The following is a 21,057-nucleotide window of genomic DNA, read 5'->3' as shown; positions in this document are numbered from 1 at the left end:
ACCAGTAGGACAGACCTTCAGAGACCCAGAGGAGGCGGCTGGCTGGGTATGGTGACATGCCTACTTTTGGGCTCCTCCACACCAGAACGTCTGTGTATGCAGAGACGGGGAAACAGGACAAGGTCCGGCCAGCCAAAGGCTGGCTTAAGAGACCTATAGGGTGGGGGCTGTGAGTTTTAAATGTGGTCGGCCTCTTTACCTAATCCTAGGCATGCTAAATGTGTTGCTAGAAGATTGAATTTCTCTCACTCCAAGTTCAGGGAGACCTTTCCAGTGTCATGAAATCATTCGGAAATGGGTTTTCATCTGTCTTGGACTCTAATTGTTTAGGCAAAAAAAATCTATGCAGTTGATTTTAAACCCTAATGAAGGCTGCAAGGAGCACTGCCAAGAACATGTTATGGCACTGGGCTGCAGAGCTCAAGCCAGCACGCTCTAAAATCTTTTCCTCTTTCCTGCAGCACATCGGTGAAGTGCTCTCCACTTAATTAAGAAGCAAGTAACCATCTTCAGAGCGTAGTAAGTGACAGTAAGGAGAGAGCTCGCAGGAAAGAAAAAAAAAGACTAATAAAAATAGGGGCGAGAAATCCCCAGAGTCCTTGTCTTCACAAGGTAGCCCATTCAAAAATGTCAACTATCGGAAATGAGCGGAAAACCTTGAAATTGCCGCAGGTGACATTTTCCAAACATCGCCTCTTGTATTGCTTCTTCTATGCAATAGATCATTCATGTGGTGGCTTACATGTGTGTAATCCTAGCACTCAGGAGGTGGAGGCAGGAAGAACAAGAGTTTAATATCATCCAGGTGTGTGTGTGTGTGTGTGTGTGTGTGTGTGTGTGTGTGTGTGCGCGTGCGCGCACGCGCGCGTGTGTGCATGCGTGTGTGCGCACATATATGTATACACACACACAGATTAGATTATCTTTCACTACAATAGGTTAGTTCTACAAACAAATTGAGCAGAAAGGTCAAGGGGTATTGGGGTCCACAGAGGTTTCCTAGTGAGACCTGAGCTTGCTTTACACAGCAGGGCTGCATTAGGGAATGGCTTGACCACGTGCATGGTCCAGGTGTCTGAGATGGTCTGCACTTGGCTGTAAGGGGTGTTTTGCTACACCCCTTGGCATTCCTTTAGAAGCCCTTTGGCAGAGACAGTCGGCTCGATGGATTGAGGATCCAGGCCCTCCGGAGGCTATCCTGTGTTTTCTGTCTGTTTCTCTCCCCTCTAAATTTCTAATATTTCCTGCTGTTCCTGCTCGAGTACCCTGGGAAAAAGTGGGGGTGGGATGGCCTCCCACAAAGTGGTTTCTGTTGACCCTTCTCTCTTGTTCTGATTTCATTCCTGTCGCTGTAACAGAAGGAAAACTAGGACAGAAAAAGTTTACGCTAGCTCACACGGAGAAGAGGGCTTGAAGCAGCTGGTCACACCACATCCCACAGTCAAGAGCAGAGATAAAGAAACGCACGCACATCTAGCACTCAGTTTGTGTCTTCTACTCTCACATAGTTCAGGAGCCAAACTGAGAATGGTATGGCCCCCAGCAGTCCTGGTCGCCTCCCCACCACAATTAGCACAAGAAAAATATTTCATGGGCATGCCAAAAGCCAACCTGATGTGATGATCCTTTCTTGAGACTCTTCCCTAGGGGATTCTGGTTATACCAGAGCTCTTGAAAGAAATACCATCCACAGTACATGGGTGTTCTCAACTTATTAGGTACATCCTCAGATTTTTTCTCTTCCCTTTCTCTTCTTGAGGCAGGGTCTCATGTAACCTAGGCTGGCCTCAAACTTGCAATATAGCTAAGAATGCTTTTGAATTCCTGCTTCTCCTGCCTCCCACATGCAGGGGGTTATGGGTGTGCATCACCAGTTCTTCAACTCAATTTCTTACCTGCAAACTTTCAAAAATCACAATTGTAACTGAGTAAAATAAGCAGAAAGGTTTTGTTGATGGATTCATTTCCCTTACAGTCTCAGAATTCATACCCTTCATCCTCTTCTTGCTAGAAATTGTCAGCCAATTGCATCAATCTCATTGGAAGGGATGTCTCCACCCCTCTGACAATCATCTGTCATACCACCATCAAGCTTGGTGGAGTCTGGAAGAGGCCAGGACACTTCCTGTTGGGAGGGCTTTGGAATGGGTGTGGTCTTTCTCCAGAGCTGCTGGGTCATGGTGCCTTGGGGGCTGGAGAGTCATGATCTAGGCTTGGTGACTTCGATAACTAGCAATGGGTAGAAAGGGTAGGAGTCAGCTATCAGAATCCTCATTGGGCTGCTAAGATCAGCTGACAACTGGAAACAGGGAGAGATGGAGGGACCACATAGGGCCCAAGCAACTGGAAGGGATGGAGTCAGCGCTTGGCAAGAAAAATGAACTCCATCTTCGTCCATTAGGAGAGACCTACACCATATCTGGGCAACTTGGGTCCTTGGGTAGTGGAGCCTTTCTGTTCTTCTACACAAAGGCCTGGGCACTGTGCCACCAGCTCCCAACTCTGTCTCACTGCAGCCAGAATGTATGGGTCTTTGCGGTTATGTGACCCCCGTTTGTTCCCCCTGTAACTTAACTGTGTGTGAAAACCATTAACTAAACACTGCAGTGTTAACTGCAGGATTATGTTAATCCATGCCATTTCACATACACATTAAATGCATAGCAATGAGGAATGTCTAGTTCTTTTTATGCATGTGTATGTATGTATGTGTGTGTGGGTGTATGTGTGCATGTGTGTATGCATGCGGAACCCAGAGGTTGATACAAATGCTTTTCTTGATCAGTTTCCACTTTATATATTGAATGCAGGGTCTCTCACTTGAACCCAGAGCTCACAGATTTGGTAGTCTGTTAGCTAGCCTGCCCTGGGGACCCTCCACCTCTGCCTTTTAAGTACCTGGTATTCACATGGGTGCTGGGGATCTGACCTCCGATCATAAAGCCTACTTGGCATATAGCCATCCCTCTAGCCGTCTATTTCATCTTAATAGATATATCAAGGATATTAAAAAGATAATGGAGGAAGAGTGTAATTTTTTTGAATAAAATCCTCTGATCTATATTTTCTGAATTTAAAATAACAAAGAAATTTACTCCAAGAAAAGTAAATACTTTTCTCAAAAAATTTAATCGCAGAACTATTTACAGGAGGTGAATATTGGTGATACAGACATCAAATGAAAGGGAAGTTACCAGCGAAGAGTTCTAGACAACAATGCTTTTCCATGGTCACCTAAGAGTGAAAAGAAAAAAGTCACAGAAGAAAGAAGACACAAACAAAATGAGCAGTCTTTTAAAAATGACTTAAAATAATGACAAACCATTAATGAGAAGGAAGAAATCGTGTCGGCGACAAGAAATACATCCGATAGGGTACTGCATGCTGGGAAGTAGAATTTATCAAAAGAACCCCAAAAGCATGAGTGAGAGAATTACATAAAATAGTTCTGGTGAAGGTAACTCTGTACAGATTTGAATATTTGGCACTCTGTCGATCCTCATCGTGGGTATTATTTTGTATGTATATTTATTTATATATATATTTATATACTTTGAACCTTTAACTAAAACGCTAGTCTCCTGCTCTGGCATTCCTTGAATCCCTATAGGAGGCATTAAACTCAGTCCTTAGGCCACACCTGGGTATTTTGGCACATGGTATGGAGGGAGGGCAGAGGGTTGTCTCTCTACAGAAGGGTACCTGGCCGGAGGTAACCGGCTTATCATTGGGAATAAGTAGCCCCGTTCTCGATGCTGATTGGGGGAGGGAAACCTTCCTGAATGCAGCAAACTAACCGAAAATGGAGGAAGGTGACAATTCTCTGGAGCCCTTTGAAGGTGACCGAGTTTGTGTGATGGCTGGAGTTGGGTGGGGTAGTGAAGAACAGGGGTTATGGACAAGTGGCTTCCTAAGGTCCCACAACCGACCTTGGCTTCCATCCTTGAATTTGCAGACATGTATCTGAGTCCCCCCACGGAGACCACTGCTCAAAAGATAAACACGTGTTCACGAATCCTGCCATAACTTCCTCTGTGACCCTCTCTCTTGCACGGCACATGGGAAGTCTTGGAGCCCAAGTCTTTCAAATTCAGAATAAGCACCAATGATTAAGAGTCTCCTAAAATCTAAGAAAGTTGGGAGGTAAACCACTGTTACCTGGGTTTGTGTGTATACAAAATCCTTTAAAAAGTAGTAGTTTTGTAGGTAACTAATATGTCCTCAAGGAGTCAGCTGTCAGCTGTTGAGACGGAAGCAGGGTAATTTTTTTTTTTTTTAAACATTGGATCAAAACGTCAGAGTTAGGACAACAACTCATAACATAGTGGTGTTTTTCGGTGTGGTGAGAATGGAAAGGCTTCTTCTCAGAGTGTGTGTGTGCTCATCTCTGCAGTGGGCAGGGGAATGATGGCAGAATGGGGGCTTGGGGCGGAATCCACACCTCGGCAGCGACTGTGCTGCAGGTCTGGGTCCATCCTGGTGCTCGTCACATGCACATCCTTCTGTTTACCATACTGTCATCACATCACAGTACAGATAACATCTGTTCCTTTCATCTAGGAGGGAGCTGAGCTGACGAGATGGTGAGAATGTCACGCAGTTCTTGGTGGTGGTATTGGTTCTTGTTCGTGGAAGAATATAGAAACGGAAGTCCCAGCCAGCAGGAAAAGAAGTTCCTGGCACTTATACTTCATTTCTGTGCCCTTCTGCATTCTTGTTTGACCTTGTGCCTAGGCAGGACAGGACCCTAAAGCAAACGTCCCTGCCTCTTGTGCCCTGCCTGGCTCTACCAGCCTCTTGCACAGAGTGGGACCACAGCACACATAGTAGGGCCAGAGGATGAATCCCAAGCAACAATACACATTCACCATAAACCTCTAAGCTTAAAGATGCCAGAGGCTGTATGTCATCAGTCCTTACATTGTGTCTGTCTGTCTATGAGGGAGGTAGGGAGCGTAACACTAACGTCACATGGAAGAGAAAACGGGGGGGGGGGGGCTGAGTGAAGACAGGTTACTAGCCATTGCATGCATAAATTCTGGCGGCTTGGCTGGGCCTCGGGGCTTCTGGCACCTTCTTGTTGACATCTCAAACTTCCCGGAGCCACTCCGTGTAGAGGGCATCTAGCCTGACAGGGAAGTTCACAGCCTTCAGTTTGTGGGACCTTTCCACTAGCCACAGGAGGCACACGCAGCACGAGGGCACAGGGGTGACGTCAGCTGATGTGGCGTGCTCATGACAGGTGGTAATGGGGGATGAGTTAGTGCAAAGTTCATTGCTCACCCATGCAGCTGAGGCCACTGCCAATCAGAGGCCATTCTAGTCTCGCTCTCTTAAGCTTGCGGTTGACTGGATTTAGAACCCTGGGTTTGATCCACACCTACTTGCAAGTATCAACAGCGAGTGGGTAGAAATAAACTTGTTGAAACTTCCAGCAAATATAGTTTGAAAAACTATAAAAATGACGGGGGGAACCGTGAAGGGAGTCATATGTTAAATTTGCAGTAAGAACATGAAGACGCCCAAGGCTGGAGAAGAAAGTGGCTGGGTGAGGCGGGCACACTAAAGCCCGTGACTTGGGAAAGTGTGCTTCAAGTCTGCAGCTGGTGGGGTGAGCATGGTGCTTCAGTACCCCCTCATGCCCAGTATTGCTCCAGCCAGCCAGCTTCCTTCAAGCCAGATACAGGTCCTCAGGGGACTGCTGCCGCTGCCTCCAACATCTGCGGGAGTTCCTCTGCCAGCAACAGGTTCGGTCCTGCTAACCTGTCAGCCTGAGTCTATCTGAGCTGCCACTTGTCCTTCTGAGCTTCTGTCCCTGTGGACATCCTGGAGCTGTGGTCAGGGAACCCTGAGCAAGGTGACCGACACTGTGGGAGAAAGCAGCTGAGACCCGACCTGTGTGCCCCTCAAAGGGTGACTGGCTTCCAGGTCTTCAGAGACACCGGAGGGCCGGCTCAAACCTGATTATCCCGTAATAGATCGCTAAATCCTGTATGCCTCTGTCTTTCATTCCACTCCATCCCTGCTGCCCAAAATTTTGGATCAAGGCTGGGTGTGATGGTGCATGTCTATAATCCCAGCACCCAGAAGAAAGAGGCAGGATAATTGCAAATTTGAGGCTAGCCTATACTATACACAGTGAGACTCTATCTTTAAAAAAAAAAAAAAGGTTTGGCCCAAACCAGACAGCTGTTTCTAAGGCAGGGAGTTCTATGGTTGCTCCAGGCACTTGGGCCATGTGTCCATGATATCACTATTTCCACAGAAATCTCTTCCTTGGGGCCCTGGGGTTGGGGGTGTGTGGTGAACACACAGAGGCAGCAGATTTAAGTTAGGATGGTTAAAAAACAGTGCGTGCTCAATATGCTAATCAAAGGCAGAAATCAAGATGGGGTGCACTGGGACAGACACCCCAAGAAACAGGATCCATCATATGCATTGTGTACTTTTGGTGATCTTCTAATCATAGCTTGGACATCTCCATAAAGGCTGGCTGGAAGATCGCCTCCACTCTGCAGCTTCTTGTTTTGGGTCGTTTTCTGAGGCAGTCAAATAATTTGTAATTTTTTTTTCCCTAAGGATTTACTTCCTATTAAATGTGTGAAGTCTTCAGATGTGGTTTGAAGTTAAAAGTGTGGGCATTTCCTTTTCAGTGAGGTGATTTCTTGGTATAAAACAAGTTGGCTGCTTTCTACACCGTTCTAGGGTGACGATAAAAATATGGCAATGATAATCACCACAGGAACAGATAGAGATGCGCAGGAAAGTACATGGAAGATACTCGTGTTGCTCAGTCTCGTTCTCCCCCCCCCCCCCAGGTCCTGCTCTTCAGCTGCGCCTTCTCTCCCACTGTTCCCGAAAGCTCAGCACAGCAGAGTCCACAGCAGCCTGACGGTGTGAGAAAGGGATTCTGAAATGAGGACATTCAAGTCTCTCCGGTTGTCGGAGGCATCTCTGGGAACACAGGTGTGCTGGGGCGGACAACATGGACGGCACCGGGTTACAGCCACGTCCGTGTACCAGTTTTTCATTAATGTCCTATTTTGGATGAGATGAGAGGCCCACAGGAGAATTCCACACCATGACCCTCCTGAGTGCAACTGAAATATAAAGGAGCCGGAGGGAACAGCGTGCCCACGTGACCAGTGCCGCTGGCCTTTGCTCGGATGACGCAGTGTAAACATGGCTTATCTTCTTGTTCCACGGTGGCTTGTCACCCACATGAGAACCGAAGGTATTGCACTTATGAGGGGACTCGAACAGCTAACACTCCATCAGAACTAGCAGCACGTGTTTGTTCGGTCATTAACGAATAATCTTTGGAACCTAGTGAACCAGATAGGGATACATTTTTTTTTTTTCACTTTGAAGAGGGGCCACCATGCAACTCAGGGAAGGAAGTTTTGTTCAGCTAGGGGAAGTTTAGGCCAAGACTTTGGGTAGCATCGGATGAACAATGAATATAGGCAACATAATTAACTAAAATTGAATGGATACTTTGTTCAAGTTGGGTCCATAGAATTTTGGGCTTAAGACAAACAATGATTGTCTAATGATACAATTTGTTTCTATGTATGTTGTGTCGAGGAAGTGATGGGGAAGGCTGCCAGAAACCTCACGGGTGTGGGCAGCAGGGACATTTGCTTTTTGTATTTCCTTCAGCTAGGGGGTGTACATCAGACCTGCTTACCTCTGATTACTTCTAGATAGTTCCTCTAGGATACATCACTTTCAAAGTCTGAAGTACCAGTGCTTACAATATATATATATTTTAGCACAGTGGCATGAATACAGGAGGAAGCATCATTATTGTACTATTCAGGATTTACGTATTTATTTAGGTAGAAAATGCTTTGAACACTCTGGGGAAATAGGGTTCAGTGATAGAAGAATATTTTGGGGAGTTTTTTTTTTTTGCATTTTTTAAAGGATATACATTCATATGATTTTTGCTTCCAAATATATTTAAGGCTGTTTGGTAAAATATATACCAGATACAAGGCTCGATTTATAGGATTTTGCTATTACAGGGAATTCTTGACTACTCGGCTTAAAAAAAAAAGTAAAACTTTGAGGCTTGACATGCTGTAACATCAACCGTGCCCCCCCATGCGTAGAGGAATGGAGAGGATGAGGAAGAGGCCGGTGTCGTCTTAGCAACACCCAGCTGCAAGGCTGCCTCGATGGGTACCCGCATGCAGTGACCAGCGATGCAGTCAGGCTGCAGAGGGGGCCCTGGGGACCGTTTAAAGTGCAAGTCACGAGAAGAACACAGATGGTACAGGGGATGTCGAAAGCTTTGCTCCTATGGCTGAGTGCATGGGGCTCCTTATGTATTAAGAGGGAAGGCCTGGGATGGGGTGGGACCCTGCCTGAACCTGAACAACAGAGACCTCTGAGATCAGGGCCATGGGCAGTCTGAGCGCTCGGTGTGGCGTCTGAACTTCTGTGCAGATGTCTGGTAACGTCGCCTCTTAACGTGTAAATCTAATTTACACAAAGCCTGTTAATCAGAGCCAACTTTTCTCTTCTCAGCACCCTCAGAGTCATGACTACTGACAACCTTTCTTAGATTCCACGGCTGGAAATCACCATGCATGGCCTTTCCCCCTCCCCTTTTCATGCCTAACACAGGCAAGAAATATATTCTTAACTTCAGCAGTACTGCATAGGACCAAAAGAATTCTGGAAAAATACGAGTATAAACTAATTTTTTTTCTTCTTTACCATTTTAACTGATATACTTACCACTCACATTCATATTTCTTATATGTTTTACAACCATCACAACTGTCATCATAAACAAGCAAACTCCTTTAAAGGTACCCTGGAAAGTCAAGTGATAGCAGTTTGAGAACGCATGTAACATACATAAAAAGTACATGTAGCTTAAGCAGTTGAAGTTTAAGAAAATGCTATGTGTAATGGTTTAGGTTACGAAGGGATAAAAATACCATGACTATTTCTTAGTTTTTTCCCTCTTTGTATTCTCTGGGCTTCTGCCAGCCCTTTCCATGGGTCCCTCTCTTAGAGGAACATACAGCTGAGCTTTGAATATAAAGATTCTATGCTAGATATTTTTTTTGGGGGGTGGGGTGGGGTTCAGCCTTGTCATTTCCTTTTGGAGAACCACGTGGTGGGGACCTTGGAGAGACCCTCTTCTGTCGTCACAAATGTCAACCAAGGAACCGAGTGCTTCCTGTGGTGGCGGGACCAGTGAGGACAGCAGGGTCTTGGGGCAACTGAGCTGGGGAGAGTAACTCAGATGAGAGGGAACAGGCTTGTCTGTCTTTCCTGCCCTTCGAATTGTAGCACCTTCCACTTGGATGTCTAATGCCTCTCGAGAGTGGGGAGATGCACCCGTTTGTAGTGACCTCTGGTTAATCACACAATTTATAAAAATATAAATAACAAAGTGAAAGCTAGGTTCCATCTCAAGAGGCCACTGGGCGGCCCTCTGCGAACAGGGAGGTAAGTCAGGGCTCACCAAGCCTGTTCCTCAGAGCCGATGTCCTTCAGAGTCAGTCTTGCCATGAGCTCAGCAAACTAGGAATCAGAGTGTCCACTGTCTACGGTGCAGAGAACACGGCAAGGGTGAATCCGGTGGAGGGTGAGACAGAAACTACCAGGTAGGCAATAAACTGTACAAGCATTTTGTGTAAAAGAACAAAACCAGGCGCGCGTGGCCACCTCTGGTCCTCAGAGCCGCGTCTGGGCCTCGGGGATGTAGATCTCAATGCTGTCTGCCCTCTCGGTGGCAGAGTTCTGGCGGAAGGAGGCGGCTCTCTTGGCTGCCATGAGCCGACGCCGGGCTTCTTGGCGCTGTCGGTCCGGCAGGTCCAGGGACTTTTCCCTTGTGATGGGGAATTTCCCCTTGGGGGGCTTCTTTGGTATTGGAGGGGGGATCTTCCTTTCTTCCTGAAAAGCATCACAAGTCAGACTAGGTCAGGGAAGGTCATGGAGAGGTCTCGGAGGCAAGTGGGAGGAAGTCTGGGGAAGATCGGGGGAACATCAGGAGAGAGGTCAGGAATGAGAGGGGGGTGTGTGTGTGTTGGGGGGGGTCATGGGGAAGTGGAAGGAGGTCAGAGGAGAGATGGGAGGGGTCATGGCAAGGCCAGGAGGATCATGGAGAGTCATGAGAAGGTAGAGGGGAGGTCATTAGAGGTCAAGGGGGGGGGGACTCAGTTAAGTCAGGGGGAGGTCAGGGGCAGACCAGAGGTGCTGAGTCCTGGAGCCCTGGTTCATCCAAGTTCTGTTGGATCTCCCGCCCTGGTAGGCACTGCCAAATTCACCCCCACCGATGCCCAGTGAAGCAGCTTCATCTTACAGCATTCACTTTTTTTTTTTGGGGGGGGTCACCTTTCTAAACTTCGGATTTTTTAGTGGAGACTGAGGAGTTTAAGGCAGTGTCTGCGGATAAGAAAATAAGCTGCATCTCAACACAGTCAGCCCCCTAGCTCTGGCATTCTACAGTTCCCACTCACCCCCATACTTTCCAAAGCACTGTCCTACCTGAGTGGTAGCAAATGCCTCGAGGGAGTATGGAAGTGGTCGCCTGATGTTTGTGGGAGAGGAAGCATGTTCATGAAAACCATCTTATGCGGACAGGAGCCCCCAAGGATCCCTGAGCTAAATTCTCAAACCACGAGCCTAAACCCACACTGACTTTACTGTAAACACACATATAATTACATATCTATGCACATACAGTATGTCCCTTAGCTTCGATTCTCAATTCACATCCAAAAATATACATGCATCTCGAGAGAAGGAATGTGGACAGACTGGAAACACATGTGATGCAGAAGGCTTTCGAACTAGAGCACAGGGCTTGCACTCTGGGATGGTGTTCCTGAGAGCCAATCTGGACCTCCCCTGGCTATCGTGAGACGACTCCTGCCTAAGTAGAGCGCTGTCACCTGAGTCTCCATGTTTGAGCTGTATGTGGTACAGGAAGCAGAGGAGCGTGTGCCCATGCCCACAGTGGCCTGATGTTGGAAAAAGCGAAACGCTGCCTTGGTGTCTGAAATTTGTTCCTAAGGTCGGAAGCTATGGCCCACTCCTGACTACCTGGTGTGCCTCTTAAGCTACTTAGAAATGCAGCTCTCATGGAGGACACAATTGTTCATCTCTCTCCTCTCACTGTAGCAGAGTGGTGGGGGGAGATATGAACCTTGCAAGGCTTGGAACTCTGTCTTCAGAAGTACCTAGAAGGCACAGGCTTTTCTTTAAGGTGTGCACCTGCCACTCTGCATGGGGGTGAGTGTCCTGAGCAAGAACACATTTCACAGGAGACTTGGTCCGTGTGCCTTTGTGTGGGCTGGATTGGGAGCACTGCTTTCATGGGAGCACTGCTTTCATGGGAGCACTGCTTTCATCATTCCATTCTTGTGCCATCCTCTCATTTCCTCGGAATCATGGGTAGTCTGGATTCTCTTCTGTGTTCCGACACCCCTCCCCTTATCTGGTAGGAGGAGTTTGATCACCGTCCTCAGGGAGATCTATGGCTGTTGGCTTTCAGCCCCACTAGCCCCAGCAGTGTCTTTGAGGAGGTTCAAACAGTGAGTAGTGAGTGCCCTCACTGGCTTTCATTCTAATCACTTAGCTACCCATTCTTGCTCACACGTGGAATAGCACTTCTCCAAACTATGAGTAATCTGTTTTCCTTGTAACTTTGTTTTCTTTCATTTCGAGACACAGTTTCACTATTTATTCTAGGCTGGCCCCAAACTTACAACCCTCCTGCCTCAGCTTCTCAATGTTGGGAATTCAGGCATATACCGCAACATCTAACTGGAACTTAAACATAGTTATTTAGCGTGTGTATGCATGCTTGTGTGTGTGTGTGTGTGTGGTGGGGGTTTGCACATATGCCACAGTGCACTTGTGGAGATCGGGGGACACCTTGTAGGCATTAGTTCTCTCCTCTCACCAAGTAGATCATGGGGTCAGCCTCGGAGCTTCAGGGTCAGTGGCAAACACCTCTCTCTACCCACTGGGCCATCTCACCAGCCCCTCTAGCTGTAACTCCGTTTAATGGATGATATCTGTCTAGAAAATTCAGACCATGATTACTTCTCTGGGGAGCTCGTCAGTAGGTGCATGTACTGCTGACTTAGACCATCTTCCAGTGCTCTCCTGAGATGATCTCATCACGAAGCAGAGAGCCAATATTCAGATTTAATGCAAATTTTCAGCCTAATTACGGCTGGGGCTCCATAGGAAGATCACACCCTCAGACTGCTTGGAAAGATTTAAATGATGCCTTGTCCTTCACTCCCAACATGCACCAGGGAGGTATATTTGACTAGAAGATTGCCATCTTAGCCAGACCTAAGATCTTACCTGTGGGAGATCGTCTAAATACAATGCAAGCAGAAGTCAGATGAAAATGAGCCAGGATTTATCCCTGGAGGAAGCTAGATTGTAGATGTAGGGATTTTTAGTGGTTTGTCTGAGATGTTTGTGTACTGGAGATAGAGCAAGACACCCCTGCTATTCACATACCCAGGACCCCATCCTGTCTATTTGTGTATGCGCCTGCAACACACACACACACACACACACACACACACACACACACACACACACACACACACGGAATTCGATCCTGTATCAATGACTAAAGGTGGAGAAACTGGCCATCATCCAGCACTACAGCAGGTACCAGAAGCCCACAGGCACAGTGCTCAGGACCCACCCAGCACACCGTGTGACTTCATTACCTTTCTCTCTGGTGACTCTATTATCTTCCAGTCATTGAGCTTCAGCTGGTGCAGTTCATCAAACTTCATGCTGACATCCTCCACAGACAGCTGCAGCATATCCCAATAGCCAGCTAGATCCTGCGATGTTGGCCTTGGCATGGCGCTGGGGTCCTGTGGACACACAGGGACATTACAGGGCCTGCTCTTTCTTACTATGTCACTCAAGGAGTCTGACTAGGAGGGACTCCACTCATTGGAGACAAGGCAGGAGACGCTCCATGACCCCATAAACGTTAACCATAGCCCAGGTATGTGCCAACTGCTTAAAACCACGCATCATAACCCTTCAATGTTTCAGCTTGAAAATCCTGGGGGCTAGGATGTAGTTCAGGGGTAGAGGACTACTTGCCAAGTATTTGCAAACTTTCTGAGTAACACCCTTCAAACGGTTTGCAGCTCATAGACACAGTAGAGCCCCATGGCTTACTCAGAAGGGACAGGGCTGCACGTGTCTGGTGCTGAGACCATTTGGATTGCAGCCATTTATTTCATGGTGTTTATTTTGATGGGTCCTAGCTCTAGTTCTGAGGATCAAGTATTACTTCAAAAGGTAATGTGAATGTAGTTTCCTCCCATGTAGAGCCAAGCTGATCTCTTGAAGGAACAGAAGATTCAAGAACACCTCCCCCCGCAACTTAGCCTGCCCAAGGGGTGCCACTCAGCTACCCACAGGCAGCTCCTGGGCTGGTTCTGAGTCCAAGATGCACATTATTTCTGCACAATGTATGGTCCAATCGGTTCCTACTCTGACAATCGAGTGCTAATTCTGCGTGTGGTTCTTTTGATTCAGTGTGAGGCTGACTCCTACTGTGGTCTCCCGAAATCAGACATTTGTTTGAATGCTTAAAGTATCCAACTTTCATCAGTAGTTTGAGTTGAACATTGTTTGGCTCACAGTTTCTTTAGCCCAAGTTGATGCTCACATAGAAATTATACCTGTTTAGGCACCATTTCAGTCTCACAGTTACCCAGATAACAGCTTATGGCACCAGGGAGGGTCACAGGGGTGGGGCAGGGAGAGAGGATAGAAGGTGAACTCACAATGTGTCTGTCCATTCCTCCTAAGTAGGATCCAGAGCTGGACTTTGCTGTTTGAGCCTGTTCTTACATTGAACCACTAGAGGGCGACTTCTGTCCACACTGAAGCAGCGTCTGGCCATGTAAGCTTCTTTCTGAGATACCGGGCTTTCTGTCTGTCTTTTTTTGCTTGAGTGTGTAGAGTGAAGAGGGATAGCTACACTGTAGCTAAATCACGAGCTGCCCACACCTGCACAACTTCAAGACACCTTGTGGGGGGGGCGGTCTGGTTTTCCCTAGGGTTATTTCTTAGACTTAATGATTGGCAAACTACCTAAAATGTCTACCACCAGCAGAATCCCCCAGCAAGCGTGAACCACAGCTTGGAGGGCAAATACCATTGCTCGGTCTTTTGCCTGTGTCTCCTGACTTCACCATTCCTCAACAAGGGTCTTAGAGATCCCCCAAGAGAAGCCAAAAGAAAAGAGCCAGCCAGATGCTTTTGAACTTGAGAGGCATCAAAGATGGTTAGGGTGGATCATTTCAAGCCTAAATCAGCTGCATCCAGTGCAGAAGAGGTGAGCATTTCATAAGCTGAAGGGTGAGCTTGGTCCTGATGCAGCAGGGGCTGTACCAAGACACCTCAGAGGCTGCCAGGCCACCCTGACCACAACTGCACGGCACACAGCGTTCCTTACGATCAAACCGTTCGTCTGGCAAAGATAGTATGGACAGGAAGGTAGGGCTACACATAAGAGCCAAACATTTTTTTTCTACCCAGCTTCATCTTTCAAGGCTGCAAACCTTCCAGATCATCCGTTAAATGTCGACAGAGCTTCATGCCAAAGGTGCCATGATCTAACTCTACACCTCATGATGACCTTTAATGGGCTGGCTGGAAAACGTTAAGAGAAAGCATTATCCTTAATGACCCCAATGAAAGACCCGGATCTGCACCTCGGAGGGGCTGCACTTGCATATGCAGCAGGACATGTAAGTTCACTGTCTGCACACAAGCTAACAAGCAGGGCACCGTCAGAACACCGGCTGCCTCGGCCATGACAAGCCCCACAGCGGCTTTTGCCTTTATGGAAAGTGTTTGGTATTAAGTATCTGGATTGTAAAATTGCCTAGAACTATGAATACGATTCAGCTGTTTCTCATGAAATTATATGCATAATTTAGTCAGACAAAACCCAAACATTGTGTGCGCATACAATAAATGGGTACATGCATATGTTGATATATGAAGATTCGTATGCATGAACATATGTACAGGTATATAAACACACACACACACACACACACACACACACACACACACACACACACACACACACATACACACACACACACACACGGGTTTCTCCTCTCTTTTCCAGGAAGACCCAGGATCGATGCCGAATGCATTCATAAATCTAGCTCAAGACACATCAATTTCTGTTCTGCCTACAAGATATGCAAAGACCAAATGACTTCTAAGATCTCTTCTTAATCTCTTCACATGAATATGTCTTTGCTCAACACCCTCATAGATGACTTTCTTTACTTGTGACCTTGGCCATCATAGCAATGACTTTCCTACCTCCTCTTCTGGGATTTTTCTGGGAGAAGAGCCAGTAGTGGAGGTACACCCAGACTCTCCCTCTCACCTGCATGCTCTACTCAGCCCCAGCCCCAACCCCAGCTTCCAGCTGGATCCTGGGCCTAAGGTGTGAGTTGCTGGGGCCTGAATGTAGAGAACTAGGGGTAGGTGTATGAGTCCCAGATGGGGTGCAGGTCCCTAGGGATGGGATGTTGGTCCTTGGAGATATGTGTGTGGGTCTCCAGAGCAGAAGTATGGGTCCCCAGGGCAAGATGTGTGGGTTTCTGAGCCTTGGGTGTGTCTTCAGGGCCAGAGTATAAGTCCCCTGAGGTGGAGTGTGGGTCCCTAAGGCTGAGGTATGGCTCATCAGGGATTATTTGTGGGTCTCCAGTGTTGGGAAGTGGGTCCAGGGCTGGGTTATCTTCTTTCTCACCCATCTTCCTGCTTAGGGGCATGTCAACGAATGAGGAGTGTGGGGGTCTGAATGAAAACACCCCATGGGGTCGGTCATATGTTTGAATACTTGTTCCACAATTGGTTGAACTGTTTGTGGGAGGATTAGGAGGTGTGGCCTTGGTGGCAGAGGTATGTCACTGGGGGTGGGCTTTGAGGTTTTAAAAGCCCAGGCCATTCCCAGTTAGCTCTCTCTGCCTCTAGCTTGTGGATAAGGATATAGGCTCTCAGCTACTGCTCTAGTGCCCTGCCTGCCTGCCTGCCTGCCTACTGCCATGCTCCCCACCACATGAACATGCCCTCTGAAACTGTGAGCCCCTAGTAAATGCTTTCTTCTATACATTGCCTCGGTCATGGTGCTTTGTCATGAAAAGTAACAAGGAGTCTGTGAGAATGCATGCACACCACATCTCAACACCCACGGGGTGGGACGACCGTGCTACTTACCATATTCTGCTGACAAAGCCAGTAAAACTGCTGGAACTTCTGGGACATGAGCAGCTGGGCACTTCCCACAGCGCTCCTGATCTTTCCTAGAACTGTGAGACACAGGACAGATTAGGACCCGGTCCGTAATGACAAAAGAGAGAATGTGCAGCATCCAGTGAGCTGGGACCAGCACGGCCACCCATGCCTTTTTCCTGGGGTTGGGGCTTAGGGTGGACCATGTTGAACACACCCATCAGCTGAAGTTTCCATTCCTTCCCAGCTCATGAGAATACACAAAGTTAACCAAATGCCAGCTATGAGGGTGTTATCACTGAGGACTGGGGATGGTTTAGCTCACTAAGGTGGAAGGCACCATAAGATCTTCTTTTTAGGCCCTGAGTTTGTTTAGCTTTGATGCTCAGGTGAGGCCTTGTTGAGGAGCCATAGGCTCCAGAAGACCCAGTGAATAATACTGAGATGGTCACCCCTCAATTTTGAGAAAAGCACATTGGTTATCTTCCATCTCATTGAGTTTAATTAAATACTCCAGTGAACTGAGGGTACTGTCTCATGGAAATGACATGAGCTGTGTCTCAAATACAGAGGAGCTACACAGAGGGCAGCCACATATGAGGTCATGCCATACCTCAGAATCAGCCAAAGAGTCATGAGCCACACAGTAGATCAGCCTCGCTGGCTTGTCAGACCCTTTGTGAGGTTAATGTTACCTGACTAACCATGCCTCCAGCAGGACTCGGCTTTGGGCTACAAAGGATTCCTGATCCTCAATGGCTTTATGTGGGAAGCTAAATATTAACTTTTAAAAATAGTAAAGAATGTGTTTTTATCCATGCGGAGGATTTAACACACGGCGACGGCTTCTAGATTTAGACTGGGAAAATGGAAGGCTTTGTCTAGGAAAACATAAGGGACAGAGAAGCTATGGCTCTTGCCCTTGAACTTCCTCATTGTCCCTCCTCCGCTTTCCCGTGAGTGCAGCACCATCCTGAAGGCAGTTGCTTTGTGGACTCAGGCTCACACAGGCCTCAGAGTCATCCGGGAGCCAATGGAAACCTTTCTTCCTGCGGGACCCTTTTATCTCTGCCCAGCTTCCCTCAGCAACTCCCGCTCATATGCCGCCCTCAGAACTCATACAGTGCAGTTTTCTAGACTTCTCTCTCTGTCACTACTTGATTATGAGGCTTAGCTGCCATCTGTGAGTTTCTCCTTCAAGTTTCCATGCAGAGCACAGACATCCACCCCATTCCAAGTACTTGAAACAAATCGTTGCGGGTTGGATCCATTCTCCTAGGCTTTTCTGGAAAAGAGTTGTGATTAGCATCTGTCTGTTGTGTGCCAAGGTTGGGGGGCGGGGGACAGGTGTCCTGGAGTTCTGTCCCTCAGGGAAGCAGAGGCAAAGGACCCAGTGCTATGCCTTGGAGAGCTGTGCAGTTCAACTGGCTGTTCAGACCCTTGAGGTTTTATCGAGTCAAGTCAAAAGAACTTCCAGATCAGTGGAAGACCAGCAAGCAGAACCTATGGCAGTCTATGGTGCTCTCTACCACCACAGCCCAACATCCATCTCCAGGAGATGAAATTGAGGGTCAGAGACAGGGACTGAGTTACTGTAGCTTTATTCCTCACAGGCTAGCTCCCCAAGGACCAGTGGCGGCTACAACTAGTCCCAGGGCCAATTATTGGAGGGCTGAGGATGCACTCGGTGGAAAAGTCCACTGTTAGCATTAAGTGAGGAATGGCTTTGAGTACCAAGAATGCAGAGACAGAAGAAACATCCTACATGTGCTGAACGCTGGCATCTGGCATCAAAAACTCTGACCTCACAGGCCAGCTGGTGCAGCCGCTTCCACACTCTTCCCTAGCCAGACTTGAGGACAGAAAGAGCAAGTGCTCAGAGGGATGCGTGGAGACTGCTGAAGACTGCAATGCTGTAGAAACAGTGGGCTGATAAGCGAGGGAGTGTAAGAGTAGGTGATTCAGAGGGCAATCGGAAAGTACCGTGCAGAAGGCATTCTTCGCCGGTTCAAAGCCAGGGTCGACCCCTGAATATCATGTGCTCTTGAAAGTGATTAAACACTTATTTGGATGTGTTTTCTCCCTCCCTCCGTCCCTCCCTTCCTTCCTCCTTTCCTACCTTCCTCCCTCCCTTCCTCCTTTCCCTCCCTCTTCCTCCTCCTCCTCCTTGTACATTTTTATTCTCTAAAAATTGATCATGGAAAATTCCACATTTGTGGAAGATCAGGAAGAGGAGTCTAGCAAGCACCTCTGTCTGTATCTCTTACAGCAAACAGCCGAGGCTGTGAGTGACTCATTAGCCACCTGAAAGCATGTTTTAACCCACACTTCACTTTCACCTTGTCGAACGGCACACATCCTCACTTCTCAGCACGGATTGATTGCCTGCTATGGTCTAATTCTAGATTGCTTCTAGGATGTTCAAAAAGGTAAACCCCAGAACATTTCATCAGTGGGCGAATGAAACCACACTGGTTTCCTTTCCGCCGCAAGAGAAGGGGAGGTTACAGGTCTTGATAGGCGGGATCTCCATTAGACTGTGACGGGAAGAAAGGAGGGGAAGAAGGGCTGGGATATGGAGGCCCCTGGAGATGGTTCAGGTCCGACATCCCTCTTTAGAAATGCTTGGGGAAGGAGAGAGGTGAACTGCAGATTACCTTGGATTTGGGGATGTTTGCTTACATATAATGAGACATTGAGGGATGGGACCCAAGTTTAACCACCAGATTCACTTAAGCTTCATTATGCCTTCTCCGCATGGCCGGCAGGTGCTTCCTACACCATATTAGCATTCACGTTTTGCCTGTGGCCTGTCCCGTGAGGTCAGGTGTAGAATCTCTCACTTGTCAGCCACTGCTCAAGGTGTTTTGAATTTTCAGATTTGGGTTCAGGCCCGTAGTGGGGGGGGGGTGTAGGGATAGGGAGGTGCGTGTGGGCAGCACTTTGAGCAGAGTCTCAAAGAGGGACAGAAAACACATCATCCCTCATTCACACCTGATGCCCTACAGGAGCATGATGAACAGTCTTGGTGTCCAGAAGATGAATGTTTTGCTTCTGGAAGGTGGAATTTCTGTTTCATTCTATCCTGTAGCACAGGTGATTGATAGTATTTAGAAGGGCTCATTTTAATCAAACTTGTGCTATAAAATTAAAGAAGCCATGAATGCATGTATTTGTTTTACTGCCTTCCTTTCTTTAGATTGTAATAAAAAGCTGATTTGTTCTTCAAAACTTGAGGCTTAAATACCTAATCTTTGTGTTCCTCTTAAAACAGAATTCTGCTGAAGTATCCATAAAGGACTGTGATTTATAATCTTTAGCACAGTGTGACTGTATGGTGATTCTTGGTATGGATTAATGTGGTGCGGTTTTTGTCGCAGGTATAAATTAAACAGTGCCATGGAGATGAAGCATGGTGGAACGGGGCTAATGAGCAGCTGCTAATGGTAGGTGAACTTGGCCGCTTAGTGAATGGGAGTGATCCTATCCGAGGCCTATATTGTAAATAGCTTCCTGTAATTGCAGGGAATTTGAAGCGAAAATTCAATTTATTCTTTACCACTATACTTGCCTAATTTTGTCAGAGTTTCAACAGTGTCCTCTTAAGGGCTGCAGATAAGGACTGGTACTCATCAGAATGCAAATTTTCAAAGAACCTGATGTAACCCTGGCCTTTGGTGTACAAAAAAAAAAAAAAAAATTAGCTAACTTGGCTCTTTGAATTTATTTTTCACCTGTCTCATCTAATTTAATTCTATGAAAATTTCCTATGGAATACTGGCACCACTCTAAGAATCTCAAGTGGACTTTTGTAGAATTTGCAGAGTTGAAAAGGATCGTCTGGTGTTGACAGCCTCTCTTGGGACTCCCTGGCGATTAGTTTTGCAGCACTGGAGGTGGGTACTGCTCCTGAAAATTTCCCTTCAGGCCCCAGGCCTCCTCTCTTTCATGGCATGAGCATGTAACCGAGTTGTTTAGTTCCTTACAGGCTCTCCTCACACCCTTAGTAAGACTCTGACCAGCTAATGACATTGCCAGCTTGACCCTCAAGCTGGGCATACTCTTTGGCCTGGCTCTTGCCAGAAGTCTATAAGCAAGGGGGACCCCATCAGCCTATGCAGGGACTTGCATATAACATGCGCACATCCTCCCCATACTCAATGCGCTGTCTGTACCCTGGAATCTGGTTTGCACAGAGGCCATCATCCCTCTCACCCTCCACTCTGTGTGCTTCAGGTATCCTGGCCAAATGGAGAGGGTTAGAGTTTCTCTTCAGCGCTGTGCTCCTTACCCGTGTTCTGTTCGTCTCACACCTTCCCTGTCATTTGCTTGGTCCTATGGGAATGTGCCCTGTAGCTGGTCATTCCCATCCATAGACCTTTGTACCCTTCATGGAACATGGCCCGGGAGACCCTGTGACAGGCATCTGATCCCACTGTGGTATTATATGACCACACTGGTGGTCATTTGTCCTGACTGTGAGAGGGCATCCCTTGGATAACTGATCTCTAAAGGTCCCTCCGATTGCCTGGAGCTCTCAGCACCCAATGGGGGAATGCTCAAGTGAGCAGATGTTTGGGGTGGGAGGAGTTATTTAGTCAAAGAGCCCCAACACCCATCACAAGACCTGATGGTACATGGGCTCCTGTGTGGGGGTCATGAGAGAGCCCCAGCTCCATGCAGTCATCAAACAAGGGATTTTTGTTTGTTTCAAAAGACTTAGTAAGTTTGGGCTTCACTTCACATCCTTATCCATTTGATTTAGTTAATACA

General features: G+C 47.4%; 1 protein-coding gene across 1 annotated transcript in view; it reads right to left on the bottom strand.

The window, feature by feature from the left end:
- Positions 1 to 3,110: 3,110 nt before the first annotated feature.
- Positions 3,111 to 21,057, bottom strand: part of Dlgap2 (DLG associated protein 2) — a 747,033-nt gene continuing 729,086 nt past the window's right edge. The window contains 3 exon segments of the mRNA XM_052751752.1: positions 3,111 to 9,918; positions 12,726 to 12,878; positions 16,270 to 16,361. Coding sequence (XP_052607712.1) covers positions 9,700 to 9,918; positions 12,726 to 12,878; positions 16,270 to 16,361 — 464 coding nt within the window. The 3' untranslated portion in view covers positions 3,111 to 9,699.

Source organism: Peromyscus californicus, unplaced genomic scaffold (assembly GCF_007827085.1).
Source record: "Peromyscus californicus insignis strain IS unplaced genomic scaffold, ASM782708v3 Scaffold_23__1_contigs__length_62951481, whole genome shotgun sequence".
NCBI classification, from domain to species: domain Eukaryota; kingdom Metazoa; phylum Chordata; class Mammalia; order Rodentia; family Cricetidae; genus Peromyscus; species Peromyscus californicus.
This window is presented reverse-complemented; position numbering and strand designations above follow the sequence as displayed.